The sequence below is a fragment of the Rattus rattus genome, chromosome 8 (assembly GCF_011064425.1).
Source record: "Rattus rattus isolate New Zealand chromosome 8, Rrattus_CSIRO_v1, whole genome shotgun sequence".
NCBI lineage: Eukaryota > Metazoa > Chordata > Mammalia > Rodentia > Muridae > Rattus > Rattus rattus.
Genome location: NC_046161.1, coordinates 113120988 through 113141640, shown reverse-complemented (window position 1 = coordinate 113141640; position 20653 = coordinate 113120988). Strand labels below are relative to the sequence as shown.

General features: G+C 54.0%; 1 protein-coding gene across 2 annotated transcripts; it reads right to left on the bottom strand.

Moving 5' to 3' along the window:
• Window positions 1-1654: 1654 nt before the first annotated feature.
• Window positions 1655-19122, bottom strand: Gask1a (golgi associated kinase 1A). Of its 2 annotated transcripts, none has more exons than XM_032911233.1 (4): window positions 17875-19122; window positions 4846-4968; window positions 3683-3786; window positions 1655-3054 (listed from the first exon to the last, which is right to left on the bottom strand). In XM_032911233.1, exons 1-4 carry the CDS (start codon window positions 19081-19083, stop codon window positions 2844-2846), a joined length of 1647 nt encoding a protein of 548 aa, XP_032767124.1. In that variant the 5' UTR covers window positions 19084-19122; the 3' UTR covers window positions 1655-2843. The 2 variants fall into 2 exon arrangements, with proteins under 2 accessions (XP_032767124.1, XP_032767125.1); XM_032911234.1 differs by having other exon boundaries at window positions 1900-2140.
• Window positions 19123-20653: the final 1531 nt, after the last annotated feature.

Genomic DNA, 20653 nt, shown 5'->3' with positions numbered 1-20653 from the left:
CCGTATAAATCCTCGTTTCGGGGTGCGGCCCCAGGAGCTCCTCCCATTCCCATGTTGGTGGATAGATTGGCCTGATCATGATTGATCGTCATGGCTGCTGTGAGTTCAAGAGTACAGAAGTCTAGTCAGACCCAGAAGTCCGTGTTTCACACCTAGGAGAGGGTGACATAGCCGCCCACGAATGAGCATTCAGTAGTCACTCTCAGCACTGTAACCAGTTCCTCGAGGTGCTGTTGGCCACTGTAAAAGGAAGGCCTGGCAGAGCCGACGGCAGCACTGATCCGTAGGCATGAAGTTGTTCACATGCATGTCATGTCCATGAAGTCCTGCAGCAGTAGCTTCCCTACGAGAGCCCGTGCCCTCCCCAAACACAGGCTTTTGAACAGGTTCTGGCGTCAAACCTGTGGGATCCCCTCATGTGGAACGGTTCTCAAAGCCAACCAGGATGTGGTTGGTTTCCTCACAACAGACCCTAAAGCATCCGTGGGCCCATCTTGCCTGGCTGTTTGCTGTCTGCAGCCTCGTAAGGTGGTTGATGTGCCCCCACCCACGGCCTGCGTGACACCTTACACTATGAGGGCTGGGAAACTCCAGGTCCATCTTGGCTTCTCGGTGGCCTGGGACAGGTGTTGGGTGTTTTCAGCACAGGGGTTTCATCATCTCATTGTGGGGTCAGCTAACAGGCGTATTGGGAGTATTTGCCTGTAGTTGGGAGTGGCCTAAGGAGCTGACTTAAGCTGTAACTTAGAGAGAGGGCGCCTTTGGACAAGTCTTACTGGATAGCAACAAGCAGAGTTGGCTCTCAGTACTTTTCATTTTGACTTTCAAAGGAGAGGACACGGTAGGATAGTGTCAGGACTGTGAAGGGAGAATGCTGGTGGAGCTCATTGATGTGCAGATGCATGGGCCAAGTCCCACCCAGGCGGTGAGGAGGAGGGCTGTGGGGATGTCTGTAACACCCACGTTTGACCTCAGTGCTTGGCGGTGCGCTCTCCCTGCTCATACACAACAGTGAAGCCATGGACACACTCTCATTAAAATCAGGAGTGAGATATGCACATGGCTGAGCCTTCTTTAATCTCAGAAGGCAACACCCAACCAAAGTCCTAAACAGCCTAAATAAGGAGAAATTGAAACATAAAACTATTAAGAGGCATAAAAATGTTTATCTAGAGGGCTTAAAGAGAGAACCTACGGAGGTCCGGGGAACCAAACCAGTTCCTGGCACTCACGAGGCAGCTGACAACCATCGTAACTCCAGTTCCAGAGGCCTCAGCGACATCTCCTGTCTTCCCCGGGCGCTGTGTGTGTGTGGTGCACAAATGTATGTGCAGACAAAGCACTCGTATACAGAAAAGAGATGTTTAAGGGGGTACGTGCACTACCAAGCACAATACAGGAACTTGGATTAGAACAGTGTCCAGTTTTGAAGCAGGGACATAAGAAACCCTGTGAGTGGAGCCCAGCGCAGTTCACAAATGGGCCTCTGTGTGCTCCGTTTTTATCTGATGAGGGTACACTTTCAGACGGGAACAGAATAGACTCTTGAATGGAATCTGGGGCCATGGAACTTAAGTGGTCTCCCAACACAGACCTCTCTCAAATGGAATTCATTCAAATGAGCCCTGAAGTAAAAGAAGTACACAAGTGACATTTCAGTGATCTGAAGGAGCAGGGCCTCTCTAAGGCAGGAGCCCTGAGAGATCGCAGGCTAAAATGAACAGATTGGACCACACAGAGTTACAGTTTCCTGTTGCACAAAAGACAAACGGGTCAAGTCACAAATGGTGGACTGAGAGGAATCACAGACAACCCTAATGGCTGAGTGCAGATTCGAAGCTCTCTAGTGCACAACCAAGCAAGGGACAAACACAGAACAGTTGGCCCAGACACACAATGGCTAGCATGGGAAGGAAGGTGATGGCTATGGTAATAAAGGGGATTCAGGTTTTATAATAGGCTTCTCCCTGCTGGAGGGATGCTTAATGGTTTAGGGCATCAGTTGCTCTTGGAAGGGTTTACAAAGACTTCAGTCCTCAGCGCCTGTATGGAGTGACACACGACCCCCTGTAACTCCAGTTCCAAGGAATCTGATGTCCTCTTCCAACCTCCATAGGCACCTGCGCACAGGTGGTACATACTCACAGAAATAAACATAAATAAAAATAAAATTAGTGCCTGGAGAGATGGCTCAGCAGTTAAAAGCACTGCCTGTTCTTCCAGAGGATCCAGGTTCAATTCTTAGCACCCACATGGCAGCTCACAACTGTCTGTGACTCAAGTCCCTGGGGTTTGACACCCTCCTCTGGCTTCTGTAGACACCAGGCACATATGTGGTGCATGTATGTGTGTGTGTGTGTGTGTGTGTGTGTGTGTGTGTGTTGCACAAAACACCCATGCACATAAAAATAAGTTTTGAAATTAAAAAATGAATCTTAAAAACTAGACTTCTCTGTTGGTATGTAGTTCCGTTGGCAGAGCTCTTGCCTAGCATGCACGGCATCCCAGGTTCAGGCATATACCTACATGTCTCTGCACGCATGCACACAGCACTGCATGTACATGTGCAGGGGACAGCTCACAGAACATCCTTGGACATATTTATTGGTGCATGGGAGTAAACTGCCGGAGGTGAAAATGTAGTCTGAAGGCCCTCCACCATCCTCGGCCTGTGAACTGTCCCATGGTGTTGTAGGCTCTTCCGGCTCTGGCTTTTCCCACTGTCGTCGGGATGACCAACTGTTTTCAAGGAAACGCTGTCGTTGAGAGGGACGCTCACCAGCTGAGGTTTACATTGTGTGAAGTCCTCCAGGAAGGTGTGCTCGGTCCCGCCAGCCATGGGCTCACAGGTCCTTGCCCCTGAGCAGTGTGAGGTTGTGCTTCTGGATGTGTCTCAGCAGGACCTGCCCTCGACTCTCCAGTGTCTCAAGGATGTGCTTCAGACCTCCAGCCCCACCCTGGCTCTCCCAGAACACCTGGTCCATCTGCAGTGACTTCAACAGCAGGCTCGGAAGACACCCGGATGCAAGAACCTTCACAGCAGACTCGGGAAACCTGGATCCAAAGCCCCAGAACCCGTGCAAGAAAGGAAAGGCATGAATTAGCTCAGAGTCTCCACAAACTGTGAATCCAGAACTTGCCCAGCTGGGGAACCCAGCACAGTCAGCCAGGGCAGTCCGGGTCTGTGCCTACAGCTCCTTATCAGAGAATCCTTGACCTGCCGTGCCCTGAAAGCAGAGGGTTCTCTCAGATGGGTCCCATCCTACAGTGAAGCCTGGAGAGCCAACTCAACTACTCTGGGCTCAGCCAGGCACACTTGGGGCCTCCAAGGGGCTGAGAAGCCTGAGCTGCCTCCTAGGAGTGAGGAAGGAAGGATGGGTCCCTACCTAGCTCTTTTACCCAGACCGAGGACGAGCTAGCCTTCACACTCGGAAGCAGGGCAGCTGGTATTCTGCAGGAACTAGAAGTCCTCTGATGTGAAGGACAGGCCCGAGGACTGCAGCCCCTCTCTGCTGTCTGCATCCCCTCTCTGCTGTCTGCAGCCCTCTGCAGCCTCAGTTCTAGCTTTGGTCTGACACAACTTTAGCCATCTCAGGAGATGTAGTTAAAGGTTCCCCCTGTCTACAGCAGGGCCATCAAGCCTCATCCCCCCCACCCTCTACCCAACACCCCAGATCCTCACCCATCTATGCCTTCCAGCAGCCGAAAGTTAAGCTTGTCCTCCGGATGCTGAAGGTTGCCGGCATTGTCTATGTACACCAAGCGAGATGGATCACTGCTCCGGACCTCAGAGGAAGAATGTGGACGGGGACGGCTATTAGGTAAGGGCAGGGTGTGACTGGTACCACTCAGTCATTTTGAAGGGACTCCATAAGCATCCTCAGCTGCCTGTGCTGTAACTGCCCCACCCCCACCCCACTTATCCACGTGATCCCATGGCTGAGGGCTTACTGTACACTGTACTGTGTACCATCTCTGTGGATCCTCCCAGCAGCCTTAGGAGCATAAAACTGTTATGAGGACCTGAAAACTCAGAACCCTCATAACAAACCCATGTGACACTGTGTGTGCCTGCAACCCCTGTCTGAGGAACAGAGAAGAGAGGTCCCTGAGGTTAAATGCCAGTCTAGCTGAATCGGTAAGCTCTGAGTTCAGTGAGAGACCCAGTCTCCAAAAGTAAGGTGATGAGAACTGCTGCTCCACACGCATGCACTCACCTGAAGGCACACGTGAAGGTGCATACGCTCGTGCACACACACACATGTACACATGTACACACACATACATACACATGCTTACACACACACATGTACACGTGTACATACACATGCCTGCACGCACACTCATACATGTGCACACACGCACAGTGCACACACATGCTTGTGCACATGCCTTTACGGTTTGGTGTATTCAGGAATAAGAACCCATCTCTTCTGGCCCACACCCCAAGCACATAGTGTTCCTACATTCTCCATGCTACTTCCTATGAACTTTGACCTTCACGACCCAATCATGCCCTCTCTCCGCCTCTTCTCCCTTCCACTCAGAGCCCAGTTATCAAACTCCACCTCTAAAAGACCTCAAAGTTCCCTGAAGTGTCTTGAGGCACAGTGAAAACAGGGCTTCACACACACCCACTCCGCCCCAGCCACATATCAAATATCCCTTTTTTCTTTTATATATCTGGTTTCCTAGAAGTGTTATTTAAGCCAAGGTTTGCTGCCAAAGGGGGAGGGGAGGAGAGGATTGGGAACCCCTGTGTCTAGGCATCAAGCACATCCTCTGCAGAAGAGCGGTGTACCCAGGGCTCACTAACGAGGGACTGTGCGTGCACCGGAGACATACCAGGATGTGGACCAGCCGCAGCTCCTCTGGGTTCTGACATTTCTCTCGGAGCCCCTCCTCCACGCAGGGGTCCGAGGGCTCTGGCTCAAAGCCACAGCAGTAGCGATCCAGGCGGTCATGGACCTGCAGAGAAAGCTAGGATGGTACCTGTCTTCTCCAGACACAATATCAAGGCCATTTGGCTTGCTGGGCTCCGCTCCAGCCCAGGGACACTCTAGAACAGTCTTTAGGGGCTGCCTGTGCCAGCCAGCTCTGTACTGGCCTCCAGTGAAAGGCAGGCATCTGCTCAAACTTTAAGAATTCTTAATTAGCAGCATCTAAGCCTGACGCTCCGTCAGATGGCCTTGGGGTCCCGGGATCCCTCTATCTGCCCCTCTCTGCATTTTACCAGGACTCATCTCTTAAGTTGGCCTGGTAGGAAGGGTAGCCGACCTTAGCCCATGAAGGCCACCAGAGCCAGGACTCCAGGACCCAACAAGGACCCCGGCTCCTGTCTGGCTGAGTTGATGGACAGCAGGTTGGTGCTGCAGAGCTACTGATTGTGAACAAATGTTACCTCGATGCCCAGCACTGCCATCACTGCCACCTCTACCTTGTTCCCTCCTCATGGCAGACCTACAAGATAGGAACTGCATCACCCTGAGCTCAGACACATGTCATATAAGAGAAAGCACACCACTGGGTTTGAAGTTAAGTTGTTGAAGCCTAGGTGCGGTCCCCCGTTTGTGGACACTGGGGGCTGCATGTGGAAAAGGGAAGGAGGATAAATCAGGTCTATAGTCCCGGCTGGCTGAGCAGCAGCAGATGACAGGTGTGGACCATGCAGTCACCACCCAGGCTTGGTACAGTCACCACCCAGGCTTGGTGCAGCCTCCACAGTTACAAGGGCCTTGATTCTCTGGAATCCTTTCCAGAAACCTTAACTAACAAGACTAAGGCCAGAGCAAACGATCCGTGATGGGCATGATGAGCAAAGCAAGAGATCCATCATGAGCATGATGGGGATCCCATGATCCCTGTGAGGAACTCACCCTTGCTACTCTTCCAGGAAGCAGGGCATATCTCAGAGAGGGCGTGGGCTATTTGGGCTTGCACACTGATCAGATGCACCCAGACTTCTTGCATGGGAGCCCCCTTCCCACTGAATCATGTCTGCTAGCCTTGCCAGCAGGTTTCTTAGACTGCCAGTCACAAGTGCAGATGGACCCAGATCCCCCACCCCACTCCACCCGGACCATACACTCTCCCTCCTGTCCTGATTCCTCAGACCCTGCAGCTTCACCCTTTCTCCGAAGCTCTTCCCTCCCTTCCTGAGTCAAGCAGAGCCTTGTTCGTCAGAGTCCGACGCTCGGTGCTGTGCTCCTTTCTCCCTTCCAGGTCCAGGCCGCTTAGGCGCTCGGGCTTAATAGATAGACCCGAGGTCCAGCCCGTGAGCCTGGGTTCACCTGCAAGGTCCCCGTCATCCCATCCCCAAGTTCAGAGGAGCCTTGTGGCTGACTGGAAGTAACACAGAACTACTGCTCCTTTCACGGAGATGCACCATCCAACCAATGAGCTGTCGGGGATGGTGTGCAGACACCGTCCTCGGGGGCTGATGTGTGCAGAGGTCTTTGTAGTCTCACACAGACGCTCACCAAGGTTTGGTCTCGTTTGCGGGTGCTCATGGTCACAGTTGGCTTTTCTTCCTGCTCTGCCTCTCTTCCTCACTATGCAGCAGCCTTCCTGGGACTGACCACCTCACAAATAGACTGCTGGCACGAATCCTACCCCAGCTGGAGGGAGGCCTCAGCTCCCTCAGGGCAGTAGGCCCAAGGCCCAGAGTCCACTGTGGCGTAAGGACTTTGGGGGCATGACTACATGCAGGCCTAGCATTTGCAGAGCAATGGTGTATGTGATGTTAGGGTGATGTTGTTGTGGTGGTGGTGGTGGGAGAGGGACCCTCAATTGAGAAAATGCCTCTACTAGACTGTCCTGTAGGCAAGTCTATGGGAGAATTTTCTTGATTAACATTTGATGTGGGACGGCCCTGCCCACCGTGGGTGGTTCCACCCCCAGGCGGAGGTCCTGGGTTGTCTAAGGAACCAGGCTGAGGAAGGCACGGAGAACAAGCTACATTCCTCCATGGCCTCTGCTTCAGTTTTGACTTCTAGGTTCCTGCTTTGAATTGCCCCGTGACTTTCCTTCCCAAGATGCTTCAGTCACGGTGTTTATCACAGTAATAGAAAGCAAACTGGGACAGGCTAGCAGAAACCATGCCTGCTGCATTGCTAGGAGCGGTTTATCAAGGCTGGAACACGGCGACTGCTCTGGTCCGTGTTCTGCCCTCCCTCCACACACGGTCGGAGCCAGCAGAGGCCTCTGCTCCTGCCAAGCCCGCCCTGACCACGTCTCGGGCTGCTCCATCCAGATTTCCCGTTATGCAGCATTTATTTGCCAGCCAGCGTAACACAGACAACACTGGCCTCCTAAAATGTCTGCCCGCCTAGATGCCTGGCAGAAAGAGCGTGCCCGCCGAGGTGCCAGGCTGATTACTCTGCCACTCTGTCTGCTTTGTTTTCCCCTCAGCTCCATTGGCAGCTCAGATTCCTTCAGGAATTCACCCTTCCTCCACTCTTCGAAAAAAATGAGAAGTTACCCAAAGAAACGATGATTCCACGCCGCTCCAGCGCACTGAGCCAGCCCGGCTGTGCTGCAGACTGTAATTCAATCTGGAGCCTTCAGTGGCGAAGGCCTTGCGAAGCCCAGACTGGGTAGGTGCCACGTGGACGCTTTACCCAGCACAGTGCTCTGGGTCCCTCGAGGCGGCTGAGAGGGACACTCATCCCAATTATGAAGTGAGCCATGGAGGGACACGGGCTACTGTGCTGAAGGCCACATTGCTACAAATGGTGATCCCTGGATTTCAAGCCAGGAAGCTGGCTGTGACCATGAAGACAGGCAAGGCAGTGTGGCAGGCATATATTCTCTGGCATTCAGAGCTGTAAATTCTTGGACAAGAACACAAATGACTGAAGTAAAACAAATAAGTAATTTAAACAGCCTGACCCCCAAACCCAGAATGCATTCAACACAAGATGAGACTTAGTGAGGACACAGGACACTTCTGGACACAAGAATGAATGAAGCATGAAGAATGACCACAAGGGTCCTCAAGGGGGCCTGAGAACCATAGGGTCACCAAGGAGGCCTGAGGTCACAGGGTCCCTCTAGAGGACTGAGGTCATAGGATCCCCAAGAAGGCCTGAGGTCACAGGGTCCCCAAGGAGGCCTGAGGTCACAGGGTCCCCAAGGAGGCCTGAGGTCACAGGAGGCCTGAGGTCACAGGGTCCCCAAGGAGGCCTGAGGTCACAGGGTCCCCAAGGAGGCCTGAGGTCACAGGGTCCCCAAGGAGGCCTGAGGTCACAGGGTCCCCAAGGAGGCCTGAGGTCACAGGGTCCCCAGGGAGGCCTGAGGTCACAGGGTCCCCAAGGAGGCCTGAGGTCACAGGGTCCCCAAGGAGGCCTGAGGTCACAGGGTCACCAAGGAGGCCTGAGGTCACAGGGTCCCCAAGGAGGCCTGAGGTCACAGGGTCACCAAGGAGGCCTGAGGTCACAGGGTCACCAAGGAGGCCTGAGGTCACAGGGTCACCAAGGAGGCCTGAGGTCACAGGGTCACCAGGGAGGCCTGAGGTCACAGGGTCCTCAAGGCCTGAGGTCACAGGGTCCTCAAGGAAGCCTGAGGTCACAGGGTCCCCAAGGAGGCCTGAGGTCACAGGGTCCCCAAGGAGGCCTGAGGTCACAGGGTCCCCAAGGAGGCCTGAGGTCACAGGGTCCCCAAGGAGGCCTGAGGTCACAGGGTCCCCAAGGAGGCCTGAGGTCACAGGGTCCCCAAGGAGGCCTGAGGTCAGGGAGGCCCACAGGAGGCCTGAGGTCACTGGGGTCCCAAGGAGGCCTGAGGTCACAGGGGTCCCAAGGAGGCCTGAGGAGGTCCCCAAGGAGGCCAGGGTCACAGGGTCCTCTAGAAGGAGGATCCCCAAGAAGGCCTGAGGTCACAGGGGTCCCCAAGGGCCTGAGAGGTCTGGGGTCCCCAAGGAGGCCTGAGGAGGTCAACAGGCCTGGGTCCCAGGGTCCCAAGGAGGGAGGCCTGAGGTCACAGGGTCCCCAAGAAGGCCTGAGGTCACAGGGTCCCCAAGAAGGCCTGGTCACAGGGTCCCCAAGAGGCCTGAGGAGGGTCCCCAAGGAGGCCTGGGTCCAGGGTCCCCAAGGAGGCCTGAGGTGAGGGTCCCCAAGAAGGCCTGAGGTCACAGGGTCCCCAAGAAGGCCTGAGGAGGGTCCTCAAGGAGGCCTGAGGTCAAGGGGCCTGAGGTCACAGGGTCCCCCCCACAGGGTCCCCAAGGAGGCCTGAGGTCACAGGGTCACCAAGGAGGCCTGAGGTCACAGGGTCACCAAGGAGGCCTGAGGTCACAGGGTCACCAAGGAGGCCTGAGGTCACAGGGTCACCAAGGAGGCCTGAGGTCACAGGGTCCCCAAGGAGGCCTGAGGTCACAGGGTCCCCAAGGAGGCCTGAGGTCACAGGGTCACCAAGGAGGCCTGAGGTCACAGGGTCACCAAGGAGGCCTGAGGTCACAGGGTCCCCAAGGAGGCCTGAGGTCACAGGGTCACCAGGGAGGCCTGAGGTCACAGGGTCCCCAAGGAGGCCTGAGGTCACAGGGTCACCAGGGAGGCCTGAGGTCACAGGGTCCCCAAGGAGGCCTGAGGTCACACAGGGTCCCCAAGGAGGCCTGAGGTCACAGGGTCCCCAGGGAGGCCTGAGGTCACAGGGTCCCCAAGGAGGCCTGAGGTCACAGGGTCCCCAAGGAGGCCTGAGGTCACAGGGTCCCAGGGTCAAGGAGGCCTGAGGTCACAGGGTCCCCAAGGAGGCCTGAGGTCACAGGGTCCCCAGGGAGGCCTGAGGTCACAGGGTCCCCAAGAAGGCCTGAGGTCACAGGGTCCCCAAGAAGGCCTGAGGTCACAGAGTCACCAAGGAGGCCTGAGGTCACAGGGTCCCCAAGGAGGCCTGAGGTCACAGGGTCACCAAGGAGGCCTGAGGTCACAGGGTCCCCAAGGAGGCCTGAGGTCACAGGGTCACCACCAGGGAGGCCTGAGGTCACAGGGTCCCCAGGGAGGCCCACAGGGTCCCCAGGAGGCCTGAGGTCACAGGGTCCCCAGGAGGCCTGAGGTCACAGGGTCACCAAGGAGGCCTGAGGTCACAGGGTCACCAAGGAGGCCTGAGGTCACAGGATCACCAAGGAGGCCTGAGGTCACAGGGTCACCAAGGAGGCCTGAGGTCCCAGGGTCACCAGGGAGGCTTGTAGTCACTGGCCCATCATACCTACCACCTGGTTTCAGGGAAGGCCTGGCTCTGTCATGTCCCAAACAGAATATCTGGGTGGGACAAGGCACTGCAATTGGCCAAGGAAGGCCATAGGCCCATCTGACGGAGATGGAAGGCCAGAGGGTGGGGGCAGCACAGGGTGTGGGTGGCCCTGTTCCTCTGACTAGACTCATCTGGCTTCTGGGCCAAGCCAGACGGATTCCAGAAGAGATGTCTGGTATTATTGTGGCCCACGCCCTTCAGATGGGACCCGCCTCGATTTCTTTCCTCCTTGGCAGCCCAAGTGTCCTAGGCTCTGCTGGGGGTGGGATTCACTCTTTCCTTCATATGAGCATTACCTTTCCCAGAGTGCATTCTTCAGGTACACGCGCACATGTGCACACCTGTGCACATACGCATGCACACGAACAAAATTTAAAACAAATCAAGCCAACGGATTCCCTAGGCCTGCTGGCACGTGCGCCTGTGTGCACCTGTGTGCACCTGTGTGCACCTGTGTGCACCTGTGTGCACCTGTGTGCGGTGTGGGGGAAGGGAAGACAATGGCTCTCCGGGATCAACCACCAGCCAGGAAGGCCTGAGAGGCTGGCTACAGGCCAATGAGTTCAACAGGCACCTGAGGAAAGCAACTCAAAAGCCGGCAACCTCTGGCCTCAGCACGTCCACTCCCTGCCCACCTGCCCACGTGGTAGGTGGAGGATGACATAAGTTAGTAAGGAAGGGTAACAGGAAGACCATATAGAAGTCACAGCCCCTCCACAGCCAGGGAGCAGCCACCATAGGCGCATGCTGGAAGGAAAGATCCTGTCTTTGATGGCCACAGGGAGATGAAATATCCAAGAAGAACTAAATGACAAAAGTGAAGGAAGACCCGGTCTTAGGGCCATTGTCACTGATGAAACACGGGAGGAAAGGCTTTATCTGGCTTACACTTGTAGCTAACACTCCATCCATCACTGAGGGAAGTCAGGGCAGGAACCTGGAGGCAGGAGCTGATGCAGAGGCCATGGAGGGATGCTGCTTTCTTGCTTGCTCAGCCTTCTTTCTCATAGAATCCAGGACCGCCACATCCAAGGGCTACCTCCACCCACAGTGGCCTGGACCCTCCCCCATCAACCACTAATCAAGAGAAGGGTTGGCAAGTGGGTCTCATGGAGATATTTTCTCAATTGACTTCCCTCCTTTCAGGTAACTCCAGCTTGTGTCAAGTTGACATAAAACTAGCCAGGGCAGACCCACTGAAGAAGACGCAAATGCTTCTCAGAAACGTGGGTGGATGGAGCACTAGGACCCTGTCCCTGGCAAGTATGAAGCAGGCTTGGTTGGTTGGTTGGTTGGTTGGTTGGTTGGTTGGTTGGTTGGTTGGTTGGTTGATTGGTTAGTTGGTTGAGTTGGTTTTTGGTTGGTTGGTTGGTTGGTTGGTTGGTTGGTTGGTTGGTTGGTTGGTTGGTTGGTTGGTTGGTTGGTTGGTTGGTTGGTTGGTTGGTTGAGTTGGTTTGGGTTGGTTTGGGTTGGTTTGGTTTTGAGTCTGGGTCTCTCCGTGTAGCCAGCCGTCCTGGAACTTACTATGTAGACCAGGCTGGCCCAGAACTCACAGATCCTCCTGCTTCTACTTCCTGAGTCCTGGGATTAAAGGTGTATGCCACCACCATGCCCAGTGAGTGGTACATTTTAGGGTTGCCGTCAGTTCAAAAAAATTAATTTAATTCCAATGAAGTCCCAGAAGGATTTGGGGATGAAAGAATAGAAGTAACACAGTAATGGTAAAGTCACATGAAAACACTGTCCCAGCAAATTCTGCAAATGAGCAGTGAGAGAGACACACGCCCCTCGTAATGAAAGCATGGTGAGTCTGCTAACTGGAGCAGAACACTCTGGAGATAGCACCACATACATGAAGAAGCTGGCTATCTGGGAAAGGCAGCATTTCAAATGGAGGAAATTCGTCTCCAACAAATGGCACTGGGACATTTAGGCTCGAAATACTTCCAGATGGATCCGAGATGCATAAGAAAACAGAAGAGAACTTTTTTAAATAACCAAAGCCAGGGGTGGCCTTTTGAAAAAAAAATCACACAAGTCCCAAAGCAAAGCTTGATCATTTTCACAGAGCAAAGTGAGATTTCTACACAGCAAAACGTGTTCACAAAGTACTGACAGTTGCTACTTGGCGTGTGTGTGTGTGTGTGTGTGTGTGTGTGTGTGTGTGTGTGTGTGTGTGTGTGTGTGTGTTGGGGGTTAGTACAAGCACCCTAGCCTACTCACCCTCCCCAGACCAGCCTGGAACCCACCAGTCATCTCCCACCACTCCCGAAAGTTTCACGGTGGGATTGGGTCCCACGCTCCCTTGGATGGCTTCCTTCTCTCCTACAGGTAGATCAGTCTTGCTGGGATCCTGGTGTCAGACTGCTGCTGAGGACTGAGATGAAAGCATTGGGTCTCAGTGAGGAGGCAGGGTTGGGCAGGCTGTGACAGAGGCAAATGACACAATGGGAGCCACTGTGTTGGCCCCGAGAAGAGACAGTGCTCAGACAAGAGTCCTGACAGCTGAGGCCTTCTAGGTCCTAGCTTTGGGGGCCATGAACCTCCTTCAAATGCCAACTTAACTCACGGATCACCTGACTTCTACACTATTCAGACAGTGGCATGTGCCTGGGAGGCAGACTGGAGTGTGCAGCTGTCCCCCAGGTGCCACACGGATGCAGACTGAAGTGTGAAGCTGTCCCCCAGGTGCCACATGGATGCAGACTGGAGTGTGCAGCTGCTGTCCCCCAGCTGTGTGCCACATGGATGCAGACTGAAGTGTGCAGCTGTCCCGCAGGTGTCACATGGATGCAGACTGAAGTGTGAAGCTGTCCCCCAGGTGTCACATGGATGCAGACTGGAGTGTGCAGCTGTCCCCCAGGTGTCACATGGATGCAGACTGAAGTGTGCAGCTGTCCCCCAGGTGTCACATGGATGCAGACTGAAGTGTGCAGCTGTCCCCCAGGTGTCACATGGATGCAGCAGACTGGAGTGTGCAGCTGTCCCCCAGGTGTCACATGGATGCAGACTGGAGTGTGCAGCTGTCCCCCAGGTGTCACATGAAGGCAGACTGGAGTGTGCAGCTGTCCCCCAGGTGCCACATGGATGCAGACTGGAGTGTGCAGCTGTCCCCCAGGTGTCACATGGATGCAGACTGAAGTGTGAAGCTGTCCCCCAGGTGTCACATGGATGCAGACTGAAGTGTGCAGCTGTCCCCCAGGTGTCACATGGATGCAGACTGAAGTGTGCAGCTGTCCCCCAGGTGTCACATGGATGCAGACTGAAGTGTGCAGCTGTCCCCAGGTGTCACATGGATGCAGACTGAAGTGTGCAGATGTCCCCCAGGTGTCACATGGATGCAGACTGAAGTGTGCAGCTGTCCCTCAGGTGCCACATGGATGCAGACTGGAGTGTGCAGCTGTCCCCCAGGTGTCACATGGATGCAGACTGGAGTGTGCAGCTGTCCCCCAGGTGTCACATGAAGGCAGACTGAAGTGTGCAGCTGTCCCCCAGGTGCCACATGGTCATTGAAAGCTCTAGGTAAGAGTAGTTGTGAATACCCACAGGAGTCCCCACAAGGAGGGTCTCTAACAGCCCCCTAGGCGGGGTAGAGAACACAAGGCTTATGAGCCCCACCCCCCAGATCTATAAGCAGTTAACAGTTGTGGAGGGTGAGGAACTGTCCAACCCCTCCCCCATGTTCCTGTGAACAACCCCAGTAAACTCAGGTTTGGGGGACTTTAGTGGAACTTCCCCCCTCCTCCTCTCTCTGGAGTGAATAGAAATAGACTCCCTAGGAAACCCATTAGAGAAAGCCCTTTCACAGGGAAATACGGGAAGGTGTCAGACCCCAGCACTTTCTTCCTGGCTTCTGGGTCCCCCAGATTGGGAGTGTGAGGGAGGCTGATAGTAGACCATTCTAGGTGAGCTGCGTCTGGGGTTTGTGGTCAGCCGTGGGTCACAAAGCACCTCTGGTTCCCGTGCAGAAACGCACATTCTGCGGCCTCCCGGGGTTTCTAGTAAGGGGCTGTCAGCCAAACAGCTGCTTTTCTTGACTGCTGTCCAGCACACTAGGGGAAGGTAGGCGTGATCCCAGCCCGGTGCTGTGTGATCACACAGCTGACCTGTGTGTGCCTTGGCTGCAGAGATGTCCATCCCCACAGCAAAGTCTGGCAGCTGAGGAGGGGTCCCATGCGACAGCCCCAGAGATGAACAGAGGGGCTCTGTGCAGAGCAGAAAGCTATTGTGAGCATCTTGCTGGAGTTGGGCTTTGCAAGGGGCTGCTCCCTGGGCCTCACGGCTTCACAGCTCCCCTGAAACGTCCCCTTCTGCCCCCATTCCCGGCCAACTCAATAGTGACTCTGTGAGACGGGAAGAGAACTCTGGAGCCAAGCTGGACGGGGCCTCAGTCCCCTGGCTGTGACCTTAAACTAGGAACCTCAATGGCTCAGTTTTATTTTTCACTAATAACGTGTGCGTGTGTGTGTGTGTGTGTGTGTGTGTGTGCGTGTGTGTGTGTGCGTGCGTGTACATATCTATGCATGTCCATATAGAAGCCAGAAGCCGATCTCAGATGTGTTCCTCGTCCACCTACCCCACCCAACAGTCTCTCTGAATAGACCCCGGGGATGTCCCTCCTCCCCAGCACTGGAATTCCAGGCACACAAGGCCACACTTGGTTTATTAAATGCTTACACAGCAAGCACTTTACCAACTGAGCCATCTCCCCAGCCAGCTCAAGGTTAGAATGTGAGCAAACGTGGCATCCCGCCAGTATGGTTGCCATGGAGAGGGGCTGGGTCTGTTCCTGAATAGTGTTGGCTTTGCTACCTACTGTGGTGTCTAGTATACACCCTCACCAGGTGTTGAGTCCATCCACCAATGGTCTAGCAGGTAAGAGCCGTTCAGGCTGGGATACCATCTGACATAGGCAGGGCCCAGACAGACATTAGGACAAGAGTCCAAGTGCAGGCAGTTAATTCTTTAACCCCAAGATACGTCAGCCCCTCCAGCCCATTGGGCATGCCCTGGTTTCCTTTCCCACTGCTGTCACCCCAACAAAAACAACCTCGGAGACAGAGGGTTTATTCTGGCTCATGATTCAGGGGACCGTCCATCATAATGAGGAAGTCCCATTCTCATTGTGGACAGGGATTTCTAGAACGTATGAAATAGAGAGAGTGAACCAGCCATTACAAAGCATGTCTTGCTCTCTGCTTCTTGGTTGTGGGTGTGAATGACCAGATCCTTCAAGCTCCCTGCCTACAGGCGGTGTCACATGGGCAAGCCCAGAACAGCCACACGTGTGCGCGGCAGGCCAACTAAACAGACGGTGCCCACAGCCTGCAGTTAGACCCTCGTCTTGCTCTTCAGCCCTGCCTGGGATCCCGCCTCACCCCCTCCACTCAGCAACTTTGGGCCTTTCCCTTGCCAGGCAGAGAAGCGAGAAGCTCAGTGGGGGACAGCGAATGCTCAGTGCTCAGGCTGACAGGCATCGGCCCTCTACAGTTTCCTTCCATTCTTTCTCACCTTGCCCCCTCTTCTCTCTTCTATCTCTTCTTTTAAATTATGCAGCCCTCTTGTCTCCATGTTGGTTCAAAGATCACTTGTTGATCTCCCCAGCATCAGCACGGTAGCTCACGATCATCTGTGGCTACAGTTCCAGGGGATCCAATATTCTCCCTCTTCTGGCCTCCATGGTCACCAGACATGCATGTGGTAAACATACATTCACACAGGCAAAACATTCATGCATGTGAAATAAAATAAGTACATCAAAAATTGTAAAGAGTGGTGACCTGGGATTTTAACAATGGGATTTGGGTGAGGTGTCCTGATTTTGTAACTTGAGATTAAAATGGAATTTTAATTTATTGTATGAATGTGTGTTCTTGAGCGCGTGCATGTGTGCGTGCGTGTGTGTATGTGTGTTCATGTGTACATGCATGTGTACATGTGTATGTGTGTGTGCATGTTCACATGGGGGTTTCTCGTGTGCCATGAAGGTGGGCATGCATGTGTGAATGCACACGAGTGTGGGGGTGAGAGGCCAACTTTGAATGACCTCCTCAGTTACATTTTGAGACATGGACGCCCACTGAACCTGGAGCTCACTGATTGCCCTGGCTGCCTGGTCCCACACAGTCTGGGACAAGAGGCCTGCACTGCGTGGCTGGGTCTTTCAGTGCTGTGCTGGCGCTGGGTATCCAAGCTCAGTCCTCACACTTGCCTGGCAAGCACTCTCTCCCTCCCCAGCACCCACGCTTGGTGGCTGAGCCCTCCCTCCCAGCCCCCACACTTGGTGACTGAGCCCTCCCTCCCAGCCCCCTCTTCAGCCTTTTCATGCTACTTACTTATCAAAGCTGCATTCTCAGAATCAAAGTGTCAATCAACTACGAGATATGAGGTATTGAAGATGCCCTAATCCTAATCAAGATCTAAGCCAACGTCTAACGCTTTATTTAGAAGTAAATAAGCACGTACCTCTCATTAACACACACATTCGTTTTTATCTTCAATAAATGACAAGATTTTATGTATACCTGAGAATGGCTTAAAGTAAATGTCTTTATAATTTATCATCCCTAAATGGTTTATTTATGACCTATTTTACACCCCATTTACTCAGGATCACATGTAAATTTCTTGGATAAAACGGGGTCACAAATGGATTTTTTTTTTTGATAGTGGTTGGGGTTTTGCTGTTGTTTAGATATTTTGCCTGAATGTTTGTCTGTGTGCTGTGGGCATGTCTGGTGCCTGAAGAGGACAGAAGATGGTGTCAGATCCCCTGGGACTGGAGTTATAGATGGCTGTGAGCCTCCAAAACAATCCCGAGAACCAGGTCCTGGTGCCCAGCAAGCGCAGCCAATGTTCCTAACCACTGAGCCATGTATCCTGTCCCTGAGTGGAAAATGTCAAGATGCCCTGCTCTAGGGTACCACAGGACAGACAGCCCTGCTCTAGGGTACCACAGGGGAGACAGCCCTGCTCTAGGGTACCACAGGAGAGATAGCCCTGCTCTAGGGTACCACAGGACAGACAGCCCTGCTCTAGGGTACCACAGGAGAGACAGCCCTGTTCTAGGGTACCACAGGACAGACCATCCCTGGTTTAGGGTATCACAGGATAGACAGACCTGTTCTAGGATACCACAGGATAGATAGCCCTGCTCTAGGGTACCACAGGAGAGACAGCCCTGCTCTAGGTTACCACAGGACAGACAGCCCTGCTCTAGGGTACCACAGGAGAGACAGCCCTGCTCTAGGGTACCACAGGACAGACAGCACTGCTCTAGGTTACCACAGGAGAGACAGCCATGTTCTAGGGTACCACAGGACAGACCATCCCTGGTTTAGGGTACCTCAGGAGAGACAGCCCTGTTCTAGGGTACCACAGGACAGACCATCCCTGGTTTAGGGTATCACAGGATAGACAGACCTGCTCTAGGGTACCACAGGATGGACCATCCCTGCTTTAGGGTATCACAGGATAGACAGACCTGCTCTAGGGTACCACAGGATAAACAGGCAGGAAAATTATCAGAACAGTTGCTTGGTCAAAAGGCTAGCACTGTGGGGAGTGGGCATCCTGGCCTTCACCTCGGACTCCCTAACTCCACCACACTCCACCCCACTGCCCAACCACACCTACCTGAAGCAGAAAGTCAAAGAGAGCCAAACGTGCCCACTCAGTATGGGGGATGCCCAGGCATGGGATCTGGCCTGGCCAGCTGCAGCCTTGGGCCAGCAAGGCCTGGTACTGCAGCCAGCCCAGGGCCAGAGAGTTCTGGTCCTCATTTGGGTCTCTTAGGTGCTGCACATCTGGCGCCCACCAGATGATGGGCCTCACACTGCCATCTGTGTAGCGGTAGGGCAGAAGGGGACTGTGGAAGCTCCGGGCTACGGCGGGCAGGCTCCGCTGGAGACCCAGCACACGGTCCACGTGGAAGGACAGGACTTCATGCAGGTCCCTGGGCCTCTTAATCAGGCCACAGAGACCCTGGGAGCAGAGCTGGCTGAGCCTGAGAGGAGAGATGTCCTGGTGGGCATCCCCAGCAGATAGTCCAACCTGCAGTACCTGCCCATGGGCAGGGACCCTCGCTTTGCCCACCACCTCCCCGTGGGCCAGTAGCCAGAGAGTCTGCACGTCATGTTCTGTGAACCATGGTGGGACCTGCTCCCACGCTGCAGTGCTGGCCAGCCCAGGGGTCTCAGTACCACACCATGGGGACTTCTGCAGGTCCTCAGCAGAGCCAGGCCACCATGGAGCCCCTGACACTGAGGTGGCAGCCCCAGTCAAGATGTTGTTCTTGGCTCCTGGCAGAGGAGCTGTGCCGTCTGCTGGCTGTGGCCTAAAGCTCACGGCAGCAGCATCTCTCCATGCCGGGATCGATGCCTGGCTGCTCCCTGTGAGTGGGGTAACCATGGTGGCTGTCTTGCTCTGTGTCTCTTGGACTAAACCATCATGGCTAGGCTGGTTCAGAGCTGCTCCTCCCACATCTCTGACCTCCTCCTCTATTAGGAGCTCACGATGCTGGGCACTGAGTGTCAGATCTCCTGTCACAGTGACACCTCTCCTGACACTCAGTGGCTGTCTGCTTCTGTCCATTTGCCTTCTGTGGCTTTGCTTCTTGGCACAGACCAACATGGGATTTCTGGGCAAAGCCTGTCCTGTCCAGAGGCCCAGTTTCCTCACTGGCTGCCTGCGGCTTGAGTTCAAAGTCCGCTGAATCCTGGGGTGAGACACACCAATTTCCCCCCGAGGCTCCATGGGACTAAGTCCTGGGGTAGAAGCTGGATGTCCTGGAGGAAAATGAGTGATAGCCACTGCAGACAGTATCATCAAGAGGCAGAGGGCCATCACTGACCGTTTCTTGACACGAAGCCTTCTCCAAAGCCAAGACGCCTGAGAATGGGGTAAAAAAAGATAGTGTGAGACCCGGGACAGTCACCAGCTCCAAACCACAGAACCACCATGGCAGTGGACAGAGCACGAGGGACAGGAAGCAGCAGCAGGACACATAGCTGCCGCTCCCAGGGGAGCATGACAGCCCAGACAGCTGCGCTCTTACTTCAGAGCTTGGCTTACTTCTTAGCCAGCCTTCACTGATGCTTAGAGGCATACCTGACCTCTCTGGATAAGCCACCACACAACTGTGACCCCGCCATGCCTCACAATAGACCTCCCCACATCCGCATGTGCCTCCAGCTGCCATCTCGTGCTGATCCCGTTTCTTTCAATTCGATGGTCCTTATTACCATTTCGAATACAAATAAATACAAATACAAAATATTCATAGAAAGTCCAAGCCACGGTATGAAAATCAGAGCAAGGGGCCCAGCCGTTGAAGCACATACTGCTCTTCCAGGGGACCTGAATTCAGGTCCCAGAACCCACACTGGACAGCTGCTTATAACTCCAGTACCATTAGATCAGGTCACCTCTTCCAGCTAACATAGAAACACACACAACACACACACACACACACACACACACACAGAGAGAGAGAGAGAGAGAGAGAGAGAGAGAGAGAGAGAGAGAGAAGAACCCTTTTCCATGGTTCGGTAACTCCTTTAGCCAACAGAACAACTAGATAAGGTGGAATTATATACATTTTCTTTTAAAGTTTAGAGCAGGGCGATCAGGCCCAGTGAGCTGGCAGGGAGAGAAACACTCAGATAATACCAAGAGCAAAAGTGTCCGTGGGAACATTCGTTTGGATTTTTCTCCTTCTAAAAGGAAAACAAAAAAACAAAAAGAAGATGTGTTTTGAAGTTGGATTCATAATCTGTGTTCTCAAAGGGCTGGATACCCCTAGGAAAAATAAATCCCTTCTAAGATGGCCAGGAAGGGTGGGGGTGGACCCTGCTGTCAGTCTTACTTGGCCTCAGGAAACCTGGGGTAGTTGGCAATGTGCAGAGCGAGAGGCTCAGAATGGCCAAGAGTAGATGCCCTCTGCGGGGCCACACACAGGAAGCTTCGGGAAAAGAAAGGCGGCTTTGATCAAACTGAAGAAAAAAATCTCCAAAGACAATCGTGCAGCTAAACAACAAAGTGTGCATGATAAGGGGGAGGATCGTAATGTAGAATATTCTAGAGTCTACGGGCAGAACCTGAGCTGACCTCCCTCTCTGTCTGCCAGAATCTCAATATCCAGGTGCCTGCATGGTCTGCCCTGCAAGGGCTGCGCCAGGCAGAGCTCTGCAACCGCTCTGCTCTGCTCTGCTCTCTGCTCTCTGCTCTCTCTGCTCTCTCTCTGCTCTCTGCTCTCTGCTCTCTGCTCTCTGCTCTGCTCTGCTCTGCTCTGCTCTGCTCTGCTCTGCTCTGCTCTGCTCTGCTCTGCTCTGCTCTGCTCTCTAATCCCCACTCTCTACCCTGCACCGGGATGCCTTTCAGTTCCTGGGGAAGATGCCATGGGCCAATAGCTACA